The following is a 24,707-nucleotide window of genomic DNA, read 5'->3' as shown; positions in this document are numbered from 1 at the left end:
GAATTGAAGAAGATAATGATGGGGCGACATCCTAATATTTCATTTTTATAAGGAAGATGACTTTTTCTGTGAATAATTTCCCTTCTTTGCTGACGAGCATTGAGCCCAGAACTGGGGTAGGCACATAGGTGAGGTGATAGCATAGAACGCAGGAAAACCTGACGTTTACATACATTACGGTGACTCTTACAGAACGGTTTTACACGTCTCAAAAGAAGGGTGATTTAATTTAATTAGTACTATCACTCACTTAATATTTTTAAATATTTCAATGAGGGAATACTCTTTCGATGACAGTGATTAAAAGACAGATATGGAGGGATGATAATTCACATCACTAAATTAAAAATCTAAAAGAGCATCCAACCAACGATGAGACCAGCAGCTCAATGACCCTGATAACACCTCAAAAGTTCATAACCGAAAAAAAACCCAGGTAGAAATCCAAAATTATAGAAAAAGACAGATGTTAAAAGATATCAATATATCATTTACTCATTTACCCACCCTAATTGTTAGCTTTAAAATTACAAAACAAATTATTTATTGAAAAAAGTAAATATTACAAATATGCAAATATCTATAAATTACAACAACAAAATATCTACCCCCCCTTCATTCTAATCTTATTACCATGACCTTGTGTGAACAGTTTGGAGTATATCCTTCTAGACTTTTCTATGGATATGTTTACATATTTAAGTAGATGTAATATGTATAAACCATGGATATTTTCCCCCATGAATAGTATGTCATAGACACCTCTCCATCCATCCACGCCAGGACCTCTAATTCTCACTGTTTCTCAGGGTTACATAGTATCCATTGCATGCACACACCATAATTAATATAGGTATTCTACTAGTGCACAGGTAGTTAAGTTATTGTTAGGTTCTCACACTTACAACTACAAAATGAATATCCTTGTTGACATCTCTGTGTACTTGTATATTTCTACGGGGCACGTTGTATAGGACTTCCTTCCATGGAACGCTGCAGCCTTGGAAGGTCCAGGGGAATTCTGAAGGGGGACCTTAATCCATATTGGACTCACCTTTAGGTGCATATTTTGTCCTCCTCAGACTGATATTTTCTACTAGCGTTGCTAACCTACTCATTTTACCCTTTGTGACAGCGCCCTTCCCACAGCTTAGCGCAAGAAGGCTTTGAAAAGTCACTACAAACCCAGACATTGAATTAGAAAGCATTTTCAGACAAAAGAGAAACGAAGGCAGAGGAGGAAGAATAAAGAGAAGGAAAAGACATATACAGACAGCACAATACAACACGAGGCAGACCCCTGCCCTCTTATTAGCAGAGTTTTATCAGCATCCCAGGGAGGCAGGCTTTCTGGAAAGGCCTGGACGTGTGCCCAAAGCTCAGAGCAGCTTTATGTTTGCCAGTCCTGGGAAGAAACTTTCTGTTCTTGATAGGCTAAGAAGCGAATAAAATGTGAAACTTTTGAAATTTCAAAAGGGAAAGCAACATCACAAAATCATGACAGAGACAATAGGATTACTGGCCAGTGACTTTTCCATCTTACCTTTCTTGGCTCCACTCCTAAGATCTAAGGTACATCCTAACCAGAACTGGTTAGTTGGAAGGTGTAAAGAACCTTAATAACGAAGGGAAGCCCTCGTTAAAAGTCACAAACCTACAGGAAAGGTGTGACTGTTAAACTAGAGAAGCTACTTGGCTCTATGCACAGAACAAGAAATGAGGTTCGAGAGGAAAACCTGGTTCCCATCCTCACTGTGCCACCTGTGAAAGACGGGAGTGGGACTGATCACTTAGCTCCACCGACCCTTATCTGGAGAAGAGACACAATAATGCCTGCCTTCATCTACCTGACACTGATCAGTTGAATTTCAAATGACATAATGTCAATAAGGATATTGAGATATCTGGAGAGAAACGTAACTGCTAGCAGTCTTAAGACTACTTACCATAAGTCACAAAAGGAAGGGATTAAAAAAGGTATGGCTCAGTGAAAATCAATCAGCACTCATGGAAAGAACTCAAGGAAACTGCCACGTAAAATAGAGTGACACAGAATACAAACCATGCTCCTGCAACACTTGTGGCTCCAGGCCTGCTGGCGGAAGGCAAACACTGGGAACAAATACCACCCCCCCCCACACACACATACACCACACACTCACACACACCACACAGACACACCACACACACACACACACACCCCACACACTCACACACACCACACACACACACCACACACCACTCACACACACACCACACACACACACACCACAGACACACCACACACACACCACACCACACACACACACCACACACACACCACACACACACCACACAGACACACCACACACACATACACACACACCACACATGCACACACGCACACACACCACACACACTCACGCACACACGCCACACACACAAACCACACACTCACACCACACACACCACACACTCACACACACACCACACACACACCACACACGCACACACGCACACACACGCCACACACTCACCACACATACACTCACACACACCACACACACACCACACACACACTCCACACACATGCACAAACTCTCACACACACACCACATACACTCACACACACCACACACACACACCACACAGACTCACCACACATACACTCACACACACACTCACACATTCCACATACTTGCACACACACCACACACACTCACACACACTCGCCACACATACACTCACACACACTGCACACACCACATACACACACCACACACACACACACACAGACCACACACACCACTCACTCACACCACACACACCACACACACACGCCACACACACACTCACACACATGCCACACACACATGCACACACACAGCCCACACACACACTCATGCACACACGCACCACACACACTCACACACACACCCCTGAGTCAGCCCCCCTCAGGACAGACCAATTCAGGAACATCAAAGTGTAATACAGGGACTTCCCTGGTGGCACAGTGGTTAAGAACTCGCCTGCCAATGCAGGGGACACGGGTTTGAGCCCTGGTCCGGAAATATCCCACATGCTGCGGAGCAACTAAGCCCGTGCACCACTACTACTGAGCCCGCGAGCCACAACTAGTGAAGCCCACGCGCCTAGAGCCCATGCTCTGCAACAAGAGAAGCCACCACAATGAGAAGCCTGCGCACCACAACAAAGAGTAGCTCCCACTCGCCGCAACTAGAGGAAGCCCACACACAGCAACAAAGATCTAACACAGCCAAAAATAAATAATAAATAAATAAATTTTTAAAAAAACAAAAACTTGTGAAGACTGAAGAAGTAATTTCTGAAGCCAAATGGAAAGATTAAGATTGTGACATAATCTAAACTCAGTAAGGAGAAAAGCCCGCACTCCTCACTCCCAAGGGAACGTGTGTGTCTGATTAAGAATGACTGGATGGGGGGTGGGGGGAGCAGGGGCGAGGCCCAAATCTGATGGCAGAGCAGACAACCAGGATTGCTTTCTCTACCTCAGGCATCCTTGGCAAGGTGCAAATTCTTGTAGTATGTGAAGGAAGGAAGTCGTGTCCAGACCCAGATGCGGTTTCTAAGACTTCTTTTACTTGTAATAGAACAGACCCCTGGGGAAAATGAATTCACTAATCCAACTAATATTTACTGAGTACCCTTTATTTTCCATATTCACAAAAACCATTTACGTGACGAATGTCACAGTAGGGGAGTCTAGGGTATTTACCTTCAGGGAGACTAAACCTGGTCAGGGCTCCATGGACCACTTCTCTGAGGAAATGACGTTAAAGCTGAGATCTTAAGGATAAGGGAGAATTAGCAGGGTGAAGACTCTGGGGTAACAGCATAAGCAAAGGTCCTGAGGTGAGAGAAAGCAAAACACTTTTAAGAGACATAAGGAAGACCTGTTTAAAGAATAGGAAAAGAGGGGAGAAATGGAGCATGATGGGATTTGCTATGCTCATTTGATTTGTTAGCCAAACAGAAATCACACTTCAGAATACCTGGTTGGAAGACACCAGACAGATGTCTTAGCTGAGAGGTATAAGGAAATAGTACAAAACTTCTAATCACTCTCAGGGACCTTCAGGCATGCAATGCAGAGTAAGAGAGCTGACTGAGGTGAGCATTAGGCTATTATGCTCAAACCACAGATTTTTAATACGTACAGGGATTTTAAGATAAATGCATTAAATCATGTTAAAATCCCACAGGTAGTAAAATACTCTAGAATTGGTAAAAGGTTTAATAAAAAAAAAAAAAACCTTCTAGGTATGAAGTCATTGCTCCCATGATATATAACTTCCAAGCCAAGAAATAGGATTATTATGACAAAAAGAATAACTCTGTCCATTTAGAGCTTTCTCTCCCCAGAAATCTATTTGAGGTAATAATTTACCATTACTTAATCATCAGCAGAAGATTAGACATGGAAACATTTTTTAAAAGCAGCAAAACATTTTTCTATTTTAGGAAACTCTCCAAGAATTGGATATTCCCCTAATATAGATAATGAACAGGTAAAAAGATCTATGTAGAGGGCGGCCTTTGAAGCAATGTAGCACAGGACACTGCCAGGCCCTCTGGGTGGGAGCCAATGCACTTTGCCCTTCAGGGAAAGAAAGCAAAGTAACCTTGACACTGACTCTGAGCTAGACCCTCAACCTTGTTCTCCTAGTCACAGAATGATTTTCTTCTGTTTCCGGGAAGGCTGGCAATTACAGTCTGCCTCTAAGACCCCTGGCTAGATGGTTTTCCTGATGAGAAAGAACAAAGGGAGGTGCAGAGATTTTTATTTTTCCTTTTTTTGCCTGTAAAAGCATGTAAAGGATGGAAACATTATCTAGACTCGTCAAGGTAATCTTGCAATGCTTTCTTGCACATTTTCCATTGTACATTTTGGTACTGGTGGTGAGTAGCGGTTAGAACGCTGGGAGGGAAAGTAAAAGAGGAATTAAGAGAGACACAGGGAAATAAATGTAAACAAAGCCAGAGTAGGGACTAAGCACCAGAAGGCAACATAGGGCAGAAAAGCCAGTGAGGGGCCATGGGCAGTTAAAGAAGAGAAAAAGCTCCAAGGCAAGAAGGAGGAAGAAAAAGATTGGGATAGAAAGGACACACAGTATAAAGAGTAAATATGGGTGGGAAAGGGTCAAGAGTAGGAGGAGATGAGCTCAAAACCAATAACTCAGAATCAAGTGTTTACACACCTGTCTTTCATTCCCAAACTACATGTGCAGACCCTGGCAACTGAGCGTAAATTTACAGAAATGAAGAGAATTGTTGTGCAGAGACTTAATCCTATATTACCAAACCTTACTCAGTATGTCAGTGACTGCACTCCATTAGAAAAGGAACAAAACTAAGAGGTCTCCTAAATGCCCATTTTTCATGAGCAGTAGAGCCAATGTGGTTACACACATTCTCCGGAGTCAGACTGACTCTCTGGTTAGTCAGACAAACCCAAACTTTTTATACCTCTGCTTCCTCATCTGTAAAATGGATATAATAATAGATCCCTCCTCACAGAGTTCTTGTGAGGCCTAAAAGAGACAATATATCTGAAGTATTTAGAATAGTCCCTAAGACATAGTGAGTGCTCAAAAACATTAGCTATTTTCATTATTTTAAAAAAGAAGAATTACGATCTATAAGATTAAGGACTAAAGGCAAAAGGAACTACACATAAACACTGGACTCTGGTTGAGAAAGTTGTTTCCCTCGGGGGTACGAGTTAAGGATTCTGATACTGCTATACATATATACTGAAACTGAACAATTAAGTAAATGGAAGGCAGAGGGTAGAAGCCGGTTTTCTCACTGTTGGAGAGGATATTCACAAATAAGCAAGGGGAGGAGGCTAGAATGGTCCATGTGGTAAGGATTAGAGTTGAAGGCATCAGTAAGAATTCATATTTAATATAATATATAGATGGTTATACATAGAAATATTTATAGGTATATGCATTTACACATATATTTCCTAGCCATGTCAGCTGAGAGGGCCAGAAGAAATGACACCCCAGTAGCGATGAGCACACCTAGCACCCAGATCTTGGTTTCTAATATCATTCTCCAATAAAAAGAACCAGGTCGGGCTTCCCTGGTGGCGCAGTGGTTGAGAATCTGCCTGCCAATGCAGGGGACACGGGTTTGAGCCCTGGTCCGGGAGGATCCCACATGCCTCGGAGTGGCTGGGCCCGTGAGCCACAACTACTGAGCCTGCGCGTCTGGAGGCTGTGCTCCGCAACACGAGAGGCCGCGATAGTGAGAGGCCCGCACACCGCGATGAAGAGTGGCCCCCGCTTGCCGCAACTAGAGAAAGACCTCGCACAGAAACGAAGACCCAACACAGACAAAAATAAATATAAAAAAAAAAAAAAACAACTTTAAGGTCTCCTGAAAATCGGAAAAAAAAAAAAAAAAGAACCAGGTCTCCTTGAAGAAATGGCTGATTCTAAGACTGGGATGGGAAATATACAAGATGAGTCTAGAACACCTTGTAGTGCCATAAAGTAAGGAAGGGCTCAAATACAATAATAGGGATGTGTGAAAGTGACACAGGAGTCAACCAGAAGAGTTCCCAATGGCCAAAGCTGGAATAATCTGAGCAATAAAATACATAAAGTAGCACTGCATTATATCCCACAGTATAAATAAATTTCCATGAGTCCATACTGATATAAATAAAAGACTGAATAAATTAATAAATGGGCGAGACAAATCTCCCATGCAGAAGTTTCCCAAATAAATTAGGTAGATACTTTACCCTAAAAGAAGGGAAGCAAAACAAAGGGGTTGTGCCTAGTGGCTTCCTTCCAAACAATATAGTATGGAAAGGAAGGGGGAAAAAAGACATATGCCATGAAGAAACCTGAAAAATAACAACTTCATCCAGGTGATCAAGGCCAACATCAACAGTCGTAAATCATGTTGAAAGTATGTGATGAGAATGGTATTTTATCTCTGTGATATTTCTCTCAAACCTCATAAATTCAGTCTAATTATGAGGAAAAATATCAGTCTAATTACAAGAAAAATTCTAATAAAGGGGTGTCCTAAAATATATCTGATCAGTACTCCTCAACACTGTCAAGGTCATCAAAAACAAGAAAAGTCAAAACCTATCACAGCCAATAGGAACCTAGAGAGATATCCCAACTAAATGTAATGTGGTAACCTGGATGGGATCCTGGAACAGAACAGGGCCATTATGTAAAAAAAAAGAACTCTTACTAAACTATGAACTTTAGTTAACAATGCATTGATTCATTAATTATAACAAATGTGTATACTCGTGTTAGAAGTTAATAATAGGGGAAACTGTGAGGAAGGTATATGGGAACTCTCTATTATTGGCTCAATTTTTATATAAATGTAAAACTGTTGTTTAAAATGTCCTAAGGGGGAAAAAAAGATGAACAAGAGAGTCCAACCTAAGTACTTAAGAGAAATAGTCTCATTTGTATCACAGGGAAAGAAGTAGAGACCACACAGTGTTGAGGTTAAAGCCTGGGTTAAATCCCACTCTCTCATTTATTCACTGTATGACCTTGGACATGTTCCTTAACCTCTCTATGTCTCAGACTCCTCATCTGTAAAACAGGAAAAATAACACATAGAGTTATTATGAGGGTATTAAACGGATACTCAGTACTTAACACAGGGACTATTCCTATGCAGCAGCCAATGAACTCTAGCCATTATTATTAGAAAGAGACACCGCCGCTCACCAAAGTTATTTTTCAGGGACCTCAGTAACTCATTATTCTCCAATTCCTCACAGTCCGAGAAGGGGGTTTTTATGCTATAAATAGGCCTCTAATGAAAAAATTGCTGAGGCGTTCTACAGTTTTCACCATTAGAATGGAGTTTCCGTTGGGGATGACAGATGCTACAAGGCACCAAGAACAGGAAGCAGGCGCTCAGATTGATGGGCCTGACCAATCTGGTCTTCCTTCTTCTTTCCTCACATCCTCCAACCCATCTCCTTCCCCAAGAAACAAGCCTTACTTCCACATTTCTAACAGCTGTTTGGGGACCTTACTCGGGGTGTTCATTTCATTAAAAAGCCAGGCAAAACAACACAGGCTAAAGGAAATAATCCCAAACTGTACAATCTCAGAATGCTAACAAGCTCGAACACTAGTCACACCGGTGATACTATACCCTAGGTCCTCATGTACTTCTCTCTGCAGCCCTTTTTACTGTAATAAAGACAAATATGGCGGCAGGGGTGAGGGGGCAGGGGGAATTTATGAGCACCAGAGATCCCAACGCTGTTTTTGAAATAACAGGCCTGAGAGCAAAACGGTGAGAAATCCAGGTCCTGGAGTCAATTGGACCTGAGATCAAATATCAGACCTGTCATTAACCAGCTGCTTGATCTTAGTCAAAGTGTGTAACTTTTCCAGAGCCTCAGTTTACACACTTATAAAATCAGGACAATATCTCACAGCATGTCTGTGATGGTAAAAGAAGGTACAAAATGCGTAGCAGAAAGCCTTGCACTAAGGTAAGTACACCCCAAACTGTAGCCAGTGGTGGTGGTTGGAGAGGTGACAGCGGTATCATCATTTCCATCATCTCTGACACTGCAGGGTGATCAAGTGACAGAGTCTGGTTGTGATGTCTCTTTACCTTTCTCTAACATGTAGAGGACCTTAGGAGATTCTCAGGTGGCCATTTATTCTTCTCTCTGAGTCAATGATTATTGATGTTGTTTCATTCCTCCATTATTAGAAAAGTAATTTCTGCTTGGGAGCCTGCACTCTTCCCTTAAATGCATAATTTTGATTCAAGATTTCAATGACTTTTTTAAAACTATACTTTCTGTTTTTCTTTGCCCAGTACGGATGTTTTAAAGACAATACCAGGCTCTTTTATGTGGTTTATTGCATCTCCATTTCTACTCTTGTTTTACTTTTTAAAAATATTCCTTTCACATTATAGCCTTTAATTCTTCTAAATTTGGAGTTTTAAATCTTATCTTTGCTCTGTTCTTTACTCCTCTTTCTTTGCCCCATTTTTGTTACAATCACTCAGATTGATTTCAATTGCCTTCTTAGGTTATTTGAATTTGATGGAATGAATATTGATTGCGAACTCACTGGGAAGATTTGTTAATACCTTCCACTGTAAAGTTTCCCAGATATTAAAGAATTACAGCCAACTTCCTTTAACTCATCTCCCTTTTCTTTAAAATGTTTCCAATATCTTGGATACTAATATTTATAGGACTCTTTACCACTGACTAAAACCTGGTGTCACTATTTACAACTTCTGGGAAAAGATTACAAGAATGACTTTTATATCATCTGAATGTTTGGAGATGAAAACAGAATGATTTCAGTGGTTTAAACCACTGCTATGGTAAAGAGTTTGAGAAAACAAAACATGGCATTCCAGAAGGGAAGTGATGAGGGTCAATTAAAGAAAAGAAAACAGAAACTATTTCAACATTACAATAGTAATTTTTTAAAAGGAATAAAAAAGCGTAATTCCTGAACAGTTTTAAACATCTTTAAAGTTCTGTGTGTGTATATATATATATATATATATATGTATTATATATATATATATATATATATATATATATATATATATATATATATATATATATATATATATATATGATATTCTAATCTCAAATACATTTCAGAGAGTGAAGATTCACGGTGTCAAGGCTCTGTATGGTTAATATCCCTTCTTCATGTTCTCTTCACTTCTGAATTCAATGATTGTAATAAATCTGCACTAAGGAAAGTTTCCTTTTCCCATCTGGTTCAGATTTTATTATTCTAAATAGATAGCATTTTCTCATGTAAAAGTGTCGGCAGGAAGGAGGAAAGGGGCGCAGGTAGAATGAATGCTGGCAGAGATGTTTTCTTCTGTCGTAGGAAGTGAGTTCCCTGATGTCCCAACAGTGACAAGTTTAGGGATTGTAGAAACAAACATGGTACGACTTATTATTTACATCAGTCTAGTGCTAACATCAGAAATCACTGTGTGGCAAAGATTCCAACATCTAAAATCCTTGGAAGTTGAATTCCCTGCAACTGAAGGAATTCTTACTCTAGCCAGATAACTTTAAAGGTCCTGATATGGCACAAAGCCTGAACCAGGCATACTCGGGACTGGAATTACAAGTGAGAGTCACAGCACAATCAGGTACTTTTTGAAATTCATGAAGAACACTAGCCAGTTGTGGTCCAAGATACCAGAAACCAATCTTTCATCTTGACTGTTTCATCTGTTATTTCCACATTTTTGCCTTCTTTTAAGTTCTTTTATCCTTTGAAAGGTTGATTAGATCCATATTCAGAAATACAGGAAAGACTGTTACCTTGGGACTTGGGAGCCTGTATCAAATGTAAGCCTTGTTCCATGCTTTACAACAAAAACTGAAAAACCAAACAATAGTTGAGCATTTTCCTTTTCATAGTTAAACCCAGTAGTGATTCCCCACCTCCACCCCCCATATCCCTGGGCTGCAAAACTCAAGGCATCTGTCCTAAAACAGGATGTTTACTTCTTAGAATGTCATTGAATTCCTGCCGTCTGTTTCCCACCTGAAATCACAAGAACACAGATTTGCAGCAAAGGAAAACAATGGGCATTTTGCTGCTCCTTGCCTGACCCCACAATACAATGCTTTAGCCCATCTCTTTATTTATGATTCTAGCCAGCAGTTCTGATGTCACAGTTAATAATAAGCAAATCAAAGAAGCTGTGTATTTTTTCTTTCCTATTTTATCAAAACTGGTTACCCAGTCTTTCCAACAGAGACAAGCAGTAAAGGGCACCTCTCAAACAATCAATATAATATTTGGACCATATCTCTGCTTCTGATATTCATTTTCATTTTAAAGAAGATGAAAAGAAAGCTAAATAAATTTTATCCTAGGCATCCTTAAACTTGAAAGGATCTCAGAGCACTCATTTTTCAGGAAAAGAGACTGAAACCAAGAGAGGTGAAGTGACAGTGATGGAGAAGGAGCTTGAGTCCGAGTTCTCCAGCCTCGTTTCCCAGGACCTGTCACCTTCCATGAGGCTGGCTCCACGGCCACCTCAGCATTGGATTCGCCTAATTATAAGAAGGGGCATAAATCAATAAATTTCCAAATAAGTATGGCATTATTTTTACATATATTTAGAGGTTCATAAATAAAGACAGTTTTCACTTGAGCACTGCAGCAGCCTAATTGCCATCCAGCAGGGTTTCTTACCTAGGCACTATTGATATTTAGGGTCAGGTAATTCTTTGTTGCAGGGGGGAAAGGGGGCGGTCTTGCACATGGCAGAACGTTTTGCAGCAATCCTGGCCTCTGCCCGCTACATGCCAGAGCATCTCCCCACCAAGTTGAAACCACCAAAAATTCTCCAGATCTTGCCAAATGTCCTCTGGGGGCAAAACTCCCCCACTGAGAACTGGCATATAGCCATATCTCCTACACATCTATCAGCCATCAGGAAGTCTTCAGTCACTGCTACAAGTCAGCTGCTGCAGCTCTGAGATGATCGAGGAACTTTCCGTGTGTTACATGTGGAATGGACAAGATACATCCCTGATTTCTTCCAAAAACAGACAAAGCAGTGACCCTATCAAGTCAAAGAAATGATCAGAAGGGTAACTTGTGAAAAAGAGAACAAAAAGAGAATGCTGAAGTGAGATGAAAAATAATAAAAGGAGAAGTGGGGCGGGGGGAGGAAACACCCAAAAAAGACAGAAGAAAGGGAAATGGAAAGAAGAAAGAGGTCAGCAGAGAGAAGGGATTTTAGCATTCCAGTCTCTGTAGGACAGAGTGACCCATTATACGATAAAGTGGCATATTTTCATCGGCATAATTTTTTAAAAAGGCAACTCAGTCTGAGGAAAAGGGTCAAGAACTTTCTACCAATTCACTGTGAGGCTTTAGGAAAGGACCATTGTCCTCAGATGATGGACCCCTCAGGGGAGTTCTATGTGAAGCTCTTTGTTAAGGCCTCATATGCTTAAAACTGTAAAGCCCTTTAAAACAGCTTATCCTGCAGTCTCACCCACTTTACTGTTCCTGGTGTACAATTAATTTGAATGAAGTTTTATAACAGGCCTTCAAAAGAATGAGCATGACTCTTCACATCCAGAGTACAAATCAATTTGCTTTAACTGCTACTTCCCAGAAAACTATTTAATCTCAAAACACCCCCTGGGAAACAGAAAAGCTCTGGATATTTTTCATATTGTTACTCTCCTCAGAGTGTTCGGGTGGTTAGTTGAATGGTAGCTCTAGATGTGACGCAATTCCAAACTATGTAGATAACACGCTTATTTCTGAATCTGGTCACAGATCGAGGTTACATTTGACAAGCTGGCCACTCAATTCGTAGAGTATCTCTTCTTTAACATATGTTTTAAAATTCATTATAAAAAGGTTCTTTTTAAAAAAAAATTATTATTTCCATAAGTTTTCATGGATAAACAAAACTAACAACAACAAAACCCCTCTAATCCTACGATTCTCAAACTTTAAAATGCATAGGAATCACTTGAGGATCTTGTTAAAATGCAGATTCTAATCTAGGTCTGGGGCAGGGCCTGAGACTCTGCATTCCTACCAAGTTCCCAGGCGATACTGATGCGGCATTTATGGGCTAGGCAGAGGCATCTGGATTGGGCACAACAATGAGATAATGAAGAACCACAAGAAAAAAAAAGAAGGTTGTAAGTCTAATCCATTCCCTCAAATTACCTATCTGATTATACGGCTTCCCTCCTGCAAAATCTTTTGAGGGCTGACTGCCCACTGCTTACCAGGGAAAGTCCAAACCCTCTTGAATTTGTGAGAAATTCAAACCTTTCATGATAACTTCAGCTCCACTAACTGCCCTCACCCAACATGTACACAGTGAAGCAGCCGCCCCGATTCTGTGTTGTTCCCCCAAATATCATATACTCTGCACTTCCCTGATTTGATCCCACTGTCCCCTCTTCCTAAACGGCTCTACCATCCAAATCTTCACGCTCCTTCAAAGCCTGCTTCAGATGTCACCTCTTCCAAGAAGCCTCCCTAAAGCCCTCTAGGAATAAGGTATCTCTTCCACTCACCACACCTTGCACTTGGCATTCAAATATTCCACACTGGTGTGTTTAGTTTTCTGGAAGGTTATGGCCCATCCAATAAAATTATGAAACTACCTGACACCTAACTCAGGAGTTAAAAAGATACCCAGTCTTCTCATCTTTATATCCCTGGCTCCTGGAGAAAGGAGTCCATTAGCCAATCGCCTGAACAGTTAAAAATTCCATAGGATTACCTCCCTGAACTTTTGATCCCAAGATGAAACCATGAGTGGTTTCAAGCACCCTAGTATATAACCTATCTACTCAAGAACCTCACTCCTTCAGCAGCCTGTACCCCTACATCGTGGATTTCTTCTTCACTGACTGCTGGATCAAATTCATCAGCATAAACTACCTCCCATTTAAAAAAAAACCACAATGAAAAGACCATCCCTTGCCCTCATCCTCTGCCCCATTTCTCTGTTCCCCTTTACAACATAACTCTTCCAAAGAGTCATTAAACTTGTCATCCCCACTTCCTCCCCTTCTAACCTCTCTTAACCCACATCTCCATCCACCAAAACTGCGCTCGCCACGGGTGCCAAAGACGGAAGTGTGGCAAAATTAGGAGTCACTCCCCAGACCCCTCTCGCTTGATGTCTGAACAGCATCAGACACAGCTGGTCACGCCCCCTCCAAAACCCCTTCTCCGCTTGTCTTCTGGAACACAGCTTCTTTCTTCTCCTTCCCCCTGCCTGCTCTGTTCCAGTCTCCTCTGCTGGACCGTCCGCTTTCCTAACTCTCAGTACTGGAGGGAACCAAGGCTCAGTCTTTGGACCTTTCCCTTCTAGATCTACCCTTCGTCCACAGGAGGTCACATCCATTCCCATAGCTTTAAACACCATGTATAAACTAAGGATGCCCAAATGTATACTTCCAGTCTAGACTTCTCCCTGGAATCTACACTCACCCAATTTCCTCAAAGTTAACACGTCTAAGATGAAATTACTGACACATGCTCCTCACCAAACTTTCTTATCGCGCAAAGCCGGGGCTCCATTCTATCACTCGCTCACTCACGACCCTTGGAGACATCCTTGCCTCCTCTTTGGCTCATATGCCGCACCCACTGCATCAGTACATCCTGTCAGCAACACCTTCAAGACTTCTGCAGAAGCTGTCACGACTACAAGCTACTACTTCTTGTTCCCACTCCTATAATGACGAAGATGACAACTGCTATTACTACCCATGTCCATGCTGTCATCACCCCTTGCCTGGACCCACGTAAGGGCCCTAACCGGGCTCCTTGCTGCCACTCTTGCCCCTGTCCCCAATGTCAGGGTCTATTTTCCACACAGAGCCAGAGGAGGCCTTTTAAATAGAAACCAGGCCATAGCACTATTCTCCTAAAGCCCTGTTAAGTGTTTCTTATCTTTCTCAGAATAAAATGCAACATCCTTCCCAAAGCCTTCATGCGATGAGGGGCCCTTACAGATCTCATGCCCCAGTACTTGCCACTTCATTCACTTGGCTGCAGCCTCATTCACCCCTCTACCGTTTCTCAAACACTGTTCCTGCCGCAGAGCTTTTTCCATATTCTCCCTGCCTGGACATTCACAAGGCCTCACCTGCACCACATTCAGGTTTCTGCTCCAATGTCTCCAGATCAGATCAGAAAGCCCATTTCTGACACCCTATGTGAATCAAAGTCTCCATCAGGATCTAGCCCCCCCTGCCTTACTTCATTCTTTTTTGCCTGGATTCTTTGTCTCTCTCTCTCTCTACTATAATATAAACTTCATAAGAGCTGGGACTTACTTATTTTGTTCATAGCTGTATCCCTTAGCACAGGGCCTGGCCAAGAGTAGGTGATCAATACATGTTTACTGAACGAATAAATGAATAGCATTAGATGGTCAAAAAATACTTCTATGACTTTATACGTATTGGCAACATTCCAAAGGAATTTAAAAACTCTACTAAATTACATTCTTTTAAGATAATAAGTCTTGACTGAGAGCTTGTAATGCAGAGAAGAGGCAGACTCACTTCCTGATCACCGTCTTAGACTCTGATGAACTTTGGCCTCCAACTTCTTCACAGTTTGGGCTTGTCAGGTTTCCATACCTTTATAGATAAAAACAAACAAACAAATAGACAAACAGAAAATGCAGTCAGTAGTGTTGGAGAGCAACTCTTTTCCATTTCAAGCACAAGACAACAGCTATACTTTTCAGGAGTATTTAAGGAAAGTAACATCTGTGAAATAACATCAAAAATGATATTATATTATTGATATTTATTTAATGGGTAAACATATATATGTGTGTGTGTGTATATGTGTGCGTGTGTACATATAAATATACAGTCTACAAGGAAAGTGGTTAAACAATGAATCGCACTACTTAAAACTTTCTCTTAATATTTAACATTTCTTTGGATTTTTTTCGATGAAATTACTCTTTTCCTCTTAGCAGCAGAAATCAGGCGTTATGTGATGCACAGGTGGGAGATTCCTCATGAACTCTGGTGCATCGACCCCTCTGTGTAGCTACTGAAGGAAGATGTGGCTTTGCTTGCACAACCTTCACGCCTATGCCACACATGGGCACAAGATGACGACTCCGTGCTCTGCTTATGAGTCTGGTCTCCTTGAGGATAGGTCCTACTGGAGGAGGGTGGTGGAAATAATTCCGAACCCTCAAGTAAAGGCTGAGATAGAGACAAAGACTGAAGAACAGAACCCTCGTGTCTCAGCAACCAAGAGAGCAGCAGTGTGTACACCGAGGCCAGGCTGATCTAGGTTTCCCCAGCCACTGGGGAAGGGGGACACAGGGGAACAATGGTTTAGAAAGCAATAGGTGCCTATTTGTCTCATTACAAACTCAAAACTTATTAAAACATTGATCAGTCCCTGATTACACTGTTAGATGTCCTTCCAACTCCATAGGTAAGCAAGTCTATTTCATACAAATCTATCATGTTTTGTTTGGTTCAGAATGTTCATTTAGTAAATTCACTTTAGATTCCTAAGGAGGAGCCTTTATATGAACGTATAATGCCTAGACTATTTGTGCAGTTTCTCTTCCCATCAGTGGAGAATTCAGAGATTCCTTGGAGTTTCACAAGCTGGTAATCTGTCCCAAAGTTTTGATAATAGAAATTCTATAACTGGTGGGGTTTACATTTCTAAAGAGAACACTTCTGTCTTCTACTAATAGGATTAAGGGCCCCAGTACCCTTATGGTCCCTTGTTCCTAGGATTTACAAGTCCTTTTAAAAATAAAAGCCCACCATCTGGTTTGACAGAATGTCAGTCCATCTGGTCTCCCCGTCGCCCCATCCCGGCAGGTTCTAGTTTACGCCCGGAGGCATCAGCCCCCACCCCCATCCACCTGCTCCTTCTCAAGCTCATCAGCCTTATGGACTTCTTGGCCTCCCAGAGATATTTTCCACTGGCCTCCGCCCTCCCTGTTCCCCTTCATTCTGTCCTGCACCTGCTATTTAGAGGCTTCCAGGGCTACCCTTTGCTTTCCCTGAGACAAGAACTCAGTCAGATTAAGATTTATGCAGCCCCATGTGAGCAAGGCAGGGCTGGGAAATGAGATTCCTAGTAAATAAATAGAGTGGGATTTCTTGGCTCTCTCTTTGGCCACCGTCATAGCGGACCCTGTCCTCATGTTCCCTCACAACAGACTCTGGTTTATTTAAGTAGGAAAGATGGGGTAAGTACAGTGAGGAGGGAGGCCACCGTGCCTGCCACCCATCTGACTTGAGTGATCCATAAACTCCCGCCTGCCAGCCCTCAGTGACTACATGTGGGACTTAATCTTCGTTTTGGTCACATTCTGTGTTCCTTCATTAATTCTCTTTCTGGTTATCCTGGAAATATGGCATCTTTTATCTTCCAACTGGAACCTCTGAGAGGTCGAAATAAAAGCGAAAAAACTTTACAAGGGAAAGATACACATTTTATTGCTCCTGATATTTTTCTTTCCAGAGATGTTCATACTAAAAATCCCCTGATCTTCCTATTCCTCGTCTTTACTTTTGCTTCTCATACTCTGCTGCTCTTTCTCTGCATTTTTCATGCTCAGAGCTGAGACGCCGGCTGGGATGACATGAACACCCATCACAGTTCTGCTCCCAGAACGTGACGCCACAGGTGCAGTCAGACGGTGTCACAAAGGACTAAGTAACTTACACTGGTGAGTGAGCAAAGTTCTCTCTCCTTAATGAACCCGGTACCGTCTGCCCAGAAGACCACATGGATACTTCTCCCGGCCAGCAGAGTACTATGAGTAGAGGCTCATAGTCAGGACCAGCATGATTGGTTGGTAATAACTTGGAGACCAATGAGAAGCATCAGTAACAAGGCACGTGTGTGTTGGCGCACACGGTCCAGGGACGCAGGCTCAAAGGCTGCGGCATCCCTAACTCTTTCTTCTCTGCCCGATCCACCAGGAAAATCTTATGGCTCTGCCTTTATGACATATCCTGAATCCCGGCACTTCTCGTCACTCTGCCCTGGCTCACACTGCCACCATCTCTGGCTGGATCAATGCCACAGGCGCTTAACGCCTCTCCTGGCATGTCTGCCTCAAGCCACGGCGATGCTGTTCATGCCGCTGCTCAGCTCAAAACCCTCCCCCGGCTCCCACTCTTCTCCACTCTGAGGAAAGGCCAACATCTTACCCATCTCCTGAGGCCCTACGTGCCCTGCCCCTGATATCTCTGACCACGTCTCTTACACTCACTCACTCCCCCTCAGCCTCACTGGCTTCCTTGCTGCTTCCCCGCACCACACACACACACACACACACACACACACACACACACACACACACGCCAGGCATCCTCCTGCCTCAGAATCTCTGCACTCGCTGCCACCGCTTCCCACGCCCACACCGCTGGTGCACTCCCTGGGCTCCTGCAGGTCTTTGCTCCGATGCCACTTTATCAGTGAGGCCTTCCCTGACCATCCTATGGAAACCAACACTAACACCAATGCTTTATTCTCCTCCACAGCCTTTAACACATTCTAGTGTACTGTGCAATTCATACAGCTATTGTCCATTGGAACATAAACCCCATGAGAGCAGGACTTCTGTCTCTTTTGCTCATTACTCTTTAGAGCTTAAAGCAAGGCCTGGCACCCAACAGGCATGTTGATGGCTATTTGTTGGGAGCAAATGAGTGGTCTAGTGGGGTTCCCTAAGCAGACATGGAAAGGAACTTCCCAACGACTAGGTTCCTATTTGTCTCTATAAAGGCATTATCTGGCTTTTTGCTTATATAAGTGTCTTAACCTGTCTGTGCCTTCATTTCTAATGGTCTAGGAGCATAAAAAAGCTTTAGGATAGCTGTGATCGTTACAAAAACCTAAAATTAAAATGCGAAAGGAATTTTTAAGATCTTAAAGCTGAGACCTTGAAGGTGTAAGCAGTATAAAAATACAAAAAAAAAAAGTGTATATACAGTTTTACAAAGGAGACCTTTAGAAGCAAGATAAAATTAAAAAGCCTATAACCCTCTGGAATTTAATGGACTGGGCAGGGGACGATTATTTGCCCCTGCACTTTTCTTATCATTAAGGAGAATTAAAGCCTTACAGAAAAGAAACTAGACCAGCACTGGAATCAAAAACTCTAACGTTCAAGCTAGGTCGTTTGAGAGTTAAGAGTTAGTTTTATGAGATTAAGAGTGTTTCTTTGATGTTTCCTGGACCTTCTCATAGCTTCCCATCAAAAACCAAAGTCAAGTTCAATTCATTACTCCAGGGGAGTAAATAAAGGGTGTGTATGTGTGTGTGTGTGTTTAATTAATGAGTAGCTACAGACAAACCTGTCAACAACGTCACCTCCAATTTCTGCAAAACCTCCCTAGGATTTAAGATCAAAGCTCGAACCTCTTAAGAAGGCCTACCAAACTGCCCTTCTTTAAATGGCAATTCACAAAACTTAAAATACAAATTGTCAGAATGACTTCTGACATGGTTTTCTCTGTATCACAAGGCAAAAGAAAGATTTACAAATGTCTCCTAAAGTACAGCCTTGCGCAATTTTTACTGCAGCCTAAAATTTACTAGAAAAAGAAAAAAAAACCTCAATATAATGTTTAACTGGTTGCTAATATTTAAACAGGAAACAGTTATTTCCAGGGGGGATGGATGTATTGTTTGGAGCCTATCCGGGCAGATAAAACGTTTAATATGTGTTTGAAGGGAGGACCAGGGGTACTTGTGGTTCAAAGAAATCTTAAGATAAAGTTATCCCCAGGGACAGTACTTCTGGTGGTGGGCGGGGTGGGGGGGTGGGGGCCTTTCTAACCTTTACTCTCTAACAGAAAAGTCTCAGCAACATCAGACCAGGATGGGGATAATCCTGAAGAACCTTTCAGGCTCCACTTGATTATGGCAAGTGATCCCATGATAACAGCAGTTAATAATTATTGAGAGCTCACTATATACCAGACACTGTGCTAAGCACTTTATATGGATTGTTTCATTTAATTCTCACAATAATCCTATACGATGGTATTATTATTCTTCCTATTTAATGCAAGAGAAACTGAGGCCCAGACAGCTTAAGTACTTTGCCCTCAAAGACACAGCTAGTAAGTAAAGGAGGGATTTGAACCTTGACAGTCAGGCTCTAGAGTCCAGTCTCCGAGTCAACACCCGATCACACAAACCATAGTTATTTTGTTTATTTATTTTATGTCTCCCTCCACCAAATGATAAGTTCTTTGAGGTTAGAAACCTTGGGCTTTTCACTTACTCGGTCATTCATTCTTTCATTCATTTAGTCCTCATTCAATGCGTATTTATTAAAGCCTATTTTCAGGTGCTATTCTGGGCACTGAGGATACAGCAGTGAACTAACCAAAGCCCCTGTTTTCATGGAGCACAATGTAGTGGGGGGAGAGAAGCAATAAACTAGTAATTAGTTAACATATACTAGTCAGATGGTGAAAAGTGCAATGGAGAAAAATAAAGTAGCCGAGGGCACTCAGACATGATTGGAGGGCCTGAGGTAGCTGCTTCACATGAGTGTCCAGGAAAGGCCTGACGTGAATGTGACAATGAACTAAAATCCTCCAGAAGGCGAGGGAATGGACCACACAGATCTCTAGGAGGAGAGCCTTCCAAGCGGAAGGGAGAGCCGGGGCAAAGGCCTTGGGGCAGTGGCAGGACGGCGTGCTTGAGAAACGTCAAGAAGACCGGTGAGGAAGGAGCAGAACAGATGAAGCGGAGACAGAGAAGGAGGTGAGCATGGAGGTGGTGGGGGCAGATCACGAGGGCCTGGCCGGCCATGGTCAGGGCTTTGCTTTCACCCTTTTACCTCGCTTACTGCTATATGCCCTGAGCCTGGAGTAGAGCCTGCGCTTAGCGGACACTCGCTAAACATTTGCCAAATGAATTCATTAATGCCCTCTACGATCACAAATAACTGAGGATGGGGAGGGGAGGGGAGGGAAGGGAAGAAGCTACTTATTGGGGATGATGAAAGAACAGAGAGGAGGAAGTCAAGGCAAGAGAGACCTCACATGAAGCTGCTGACTCAAGGACCTCTGGGAGCCTTTGCTTTTCTAATCAACCCCAGCCTGTGAACATCTGAAGCATTTTTTCTTTAACTGACCCACAAGAACACAGGTCAGGTATGAGGAAAATGTTCAGAAGCTGACCTTGACTCAGAAGAATGACACAGTGAAATAGCCTGCAGATGTCGGGAACACCAAGTGAGGTCTTGATTAAGACTGCAGACCGTACACCACAGAGCAGCCAGGGGCTTGTTTTTAATCGCTCCGAATAATATCCTCCACGGCAGGCACCTCTCCACCCAAGTGTGACCTGACAACTGGGTCACGGCCACCAAGCCTACCTTGGAAAGGTCTTGCTACCACCATGGAGCCAGTTATTCAAGGAGACGACAAAGGTCAGAGACAACAGGCAAAAACTCCTTGTTCTCTTGCAAGAAAGGAAGGGGTCGACGATGCTGAACAGAGAACCAGGCGGTGTGCTTTCACTCACGAGGTCTGGTTCTCTAGGCAAAGTTCTCCCATGATTAGAAAAAAGCCAGAAAACCCAGAAGGACCCTCAGTCCTGCCCTCCAGGCCTTTGCTGTGAAGGGCCCTCCGCCTTCCTTGCCCTTCAATTCGTCACATTATCTCCATATTATTGATGATGGTAGCAGGAATATTAATGTTCCCTTAACTATCTCCCTGATAGTTAAGGGAACATTAACAGCCAAAGTACCTAGTGTTTCTGTTCCACTTGACGGTTTCAAAACACTATAAAATTTCCCTTGACAATACTATCTTCACCTCCAGCCCCAACCTACAACTGTCTGAAAGGGAGACCAAGGAAAGGACAAAGACTTTACAGTCACTATTCAGCCAGGGAAAGAAAATAAAAAGGTGTCTCTTGCTATAACTTGTTTCTCATTCACATTTAAAGTTTTTTCTCAAGTCTGATGGCCTTCGTGCCCTTGCTGTCAGGTTTCTTCTATTTTCCACTCCAGGTCCTTGTCACCCATCTCTCTCCTCTGGCCGTTTACGGCCCCCAAGAGCTTGGTGGCTCATTGGTGCCTCCTTCTTCCACCCGTAATTGGTAACAATTCTAAACCATCAGCTGCGAATCTGTCTTGTTAGCATGCTACAGCCGCTGCAGATACAACAAAGGTCGGAAGGTCGACGGAAGAAACAGGTTACAACTGGGGGCAGGGAGCAGGCAGCACCCTGACAACCACAGAATCTGTCTACAAGTTGGGATTTTCCTTAGGTTTAAGATGAATTATTACATTATTAACAAGTCAGTGTGAGCCTGTGGCTCAGTTTTCCCCAACCACAAAAAGGTGCTCTTGCAGAGCTCTTCAAGAATAATCTGACATCCTTGGTGGCGCAGTGGTTAAGAATCCGCCTGCCAACGCAGGGGACATGGGTTCGATCCCTGGTCCAGGAAGATCCCACATGCCGCAGAGCAACTAAGTCCGTGCGCCACAACTACTGAGCCCACGTGCCACAACTACCGAAGCCCGTGCACCTAGAGCCTGTGCTCCGCAACAGGAACCACCGCATTAAGGCCGCGCACCGCAACAAAGAGTAGCCCCAGCTCAACTCAACTAGAGAAAGCCTGCGTGCAGCAACAAAGACCCAACGCAGCCAAAAAATTTAAAAAAAAAAAAGAATCTTAAGAAAAATGCTACGTAAAATCAAACACAATGACAATGAATTTAGTATCATGGTATCCCATCAGTTTGGAGACTACTTTTCTCTCCTGTGCTCAGAAAACTCAATATAACATCCATTTATCTATATTGGTACTTGCTGGCAACTTCAGTAGAGACCAAAGGCAAAAGAATTATGTTTCCCAGGACTAGGAGCCTGAAGTCATTCTCCAGGGCTAAGTTCACTCCAAAAAAGGTTAAAAAAAGAAATGTCAAATAAGAGAAAAGTGATTAAAAAAATAAATAAATAAAATTAACTCAAAAACAGCCAGTCCCCTTTTCCTTTTAAAGTTTCAGAGATATACCTCTTTTTTTAAAAAACCATTGCATTTACTTTAATGAAATTAATGAATTTACTTTTCAGAACCATACTCATAATACACTAGGAGCAGTGCCCTCCTCTGACTCCTAATGGCCACCTACACGGTCCTGTCACTCATGCTAGGGAACCTTTGCCTGGAGAGTCACAACCTAGGGTCCCTGGATGAACTTAGGGAAGTTTGGGAATCCCTAAGCCGTAAGCCAAATTTGGTGATGTGTTTTTTTTTTTTTTTTTGCTAGAGAGGGTCCATAGTTTTTAGCAGATTCTTAAAGGGGTTTGTGATCAACCCCTCACACCAACTGCTAGAAAATGGTCAAAACCACAGCTTTAGGTTATCAAAGGTGAATTGAAAACTTTCCGATAATCACTCAGAATGTATGTACCTTGCCTTTCAGGTTTTTTGTCAGTTTTGCTTTGTAGTTTACAAACATAAGCACATTTTTTAAAAACCTGCTGGGCAATTTGGTATTCTTTTCTAAAAAAGAAAGATAACTGCATGCGCTGCCTCCCTTTGCCAAGTTAAAATTTTTTGTTCAGAAAAGAGCTACTTGAGAGAAACATTTTTCTCTCATTTCCAGAAAAGAAAGCTAGCCTGGTGAAGCTCTGAGGCTCAGTCCTTTATTATTATTAAAACCTTTTAGTGTTTATTCTAACAGAACCATCACTACCATCCAGATTCTGCTGTCCGGCCACATGTTCCCATGGAGAATCCCCACTGTGATGCTGGGTGAGAGTCGGGTCCTTTTGACAAAAATAAAGATTTACCAAAGACAAGCAACCCAGCAGGGAAGAGAACTTATTTCCATTTTCCCTCGTGTGATTACAGTTGGATGTAATTCTATAACGGTACCAAATTAAACTCTTCTGGCTAACCCAAAGCAAAGCCACAGGTACAGGGAAGAAAGAGGAACAATGCTTGTAGGTAGTGGCTAAGCCCTGTCCTTTGTTTCAGGCCATGCTTCCAGAGCTGAGTGTGTGGGCCACGCTGAACAGGGCATGAGGGCCTGAACAGAACAAGGTGAAGGTGAGCGAACACTTGACCTTCAACTTCGCTAAGCCCACAAGCACTAGATTTTTAGAGTCAGTCTCTCTGACAAGAATTCCTTGTTTCCTATCAAATTATGAACAACTTCCCTTGTTCCCTAACAAGACTAAAAGTTTTGTTGATGTTATATTTGTTTTCTATCGCTGATGCATCAAATTACCACAAACAAATTACACAAAATTACTACTTTATAGTTGTGTAGGTCAGAAGTCCAATACAAGTCTCATTGGGCTAAAATCAGCCGCTCCCCATCACTTGCATTACTGCCTGAGCTCCGCCTCTTGTGAGATCAGTGGCGGCATTAGACTCTCATAGGAGCGTGAACCCTACTGTGAATTGTGCACGCGAGGGATCTAGGTTGCGCTTTCCTTATGAGAATCTAATGCCTGATGATCTGAGGTGGATCTTCGGGTGTCACTGTCTCCCATCACCTCCAGATGGGACCATCTAGTTGCAGGAAAGCAAGCTCAGGGCTCCCACTGATGCTGCATTATGGTGAGTTGTATAATTATTTCATTATATATTACAATGTAATCGTAATAGAAATAAAGTGTACAAGAAATGTAATGCGTTTGAATCATCCTGAAACCATCCCCTGCCCACCCCCCACCCCGGTCCGTGGAAAAACTGTCTTCCACGAAACTGGTTCCTGGTGCCAAAAAGGTTAGGGACCGCTGCTATAGGAGATAAACCATTTAACTGCCTTTTCTAGCTTCTAGAGGATGCCTGCATTCCTTGGCTCAGGGTACCCTTCCTCTATCTTCAAAGCCAACAACATAGTATTTCTCTGATCATGTTTCCCATCCTCACATCTTTTTCTCTGACTCTCTCTTTTGCCTCCACCTTTCTCTTTTAAGGACCCTTGTGATTACACTGGTCCTAACTGAATAATCCAAGTTAACTTCCTTATTTAAAAGGTCAGCTGATTAGCAACCTTAATTCTGCTTGGCCATGTAACCCAATATATTCATAGGTTCCAGGGATTAAGACTGGACATCTTTGGGGTGGGGGGCATTATTCTGCCTGCCACAGTTGGGAGTGTAAATTATTATAAATGTT

At 42.5% G+C, this 24,707-nt stretch overlaps 1 protein-coding gene across 2 annotated transcripts in view; it reads right to left on the bottom strand.

Moving 5' to 3' along the window:
* Window positions 1-24,707, bottom strand: part of RGL1 (ral guanine nucleotide dissociation stimulator like 1) — a 291,746-nt gene that overhangs the window by 55,204 nt on the left and 211,835 nt on the right. For both annotated transcript variants that reach the window (XM_068541388.1, XM_068541387.1), the window contains one exon: window positions 15,104-15,181. In XM_068541388.1, the coding sequence (XP_068397489.1) occupies window positions 15,104-15,181 (78 nt within the window). The remainder of the gene's footprint in view (window positions 1-15,103; window positions 15,182-24,707) is intronic.

The sequence above is a fragment of the Eschrichtius robustus genome, chromosome 3 (assembly GCF_028021215.1).
Source record: "Eschrichtius robustus isolate mEscRob2 chromosome 3, mEscRob2.pri, whole genome shotgun sequence".
Classification (NCBI taxonomy): Eukaryota; Metazoa; Chordata; class Mammalia; order Artiodactyla; family Eschrichtiidae; genus Eschrichtius; species Eschrichtius robustus.
This window is presented reverse-complemented; position numbering and strand designations above follow the sequence as displayed.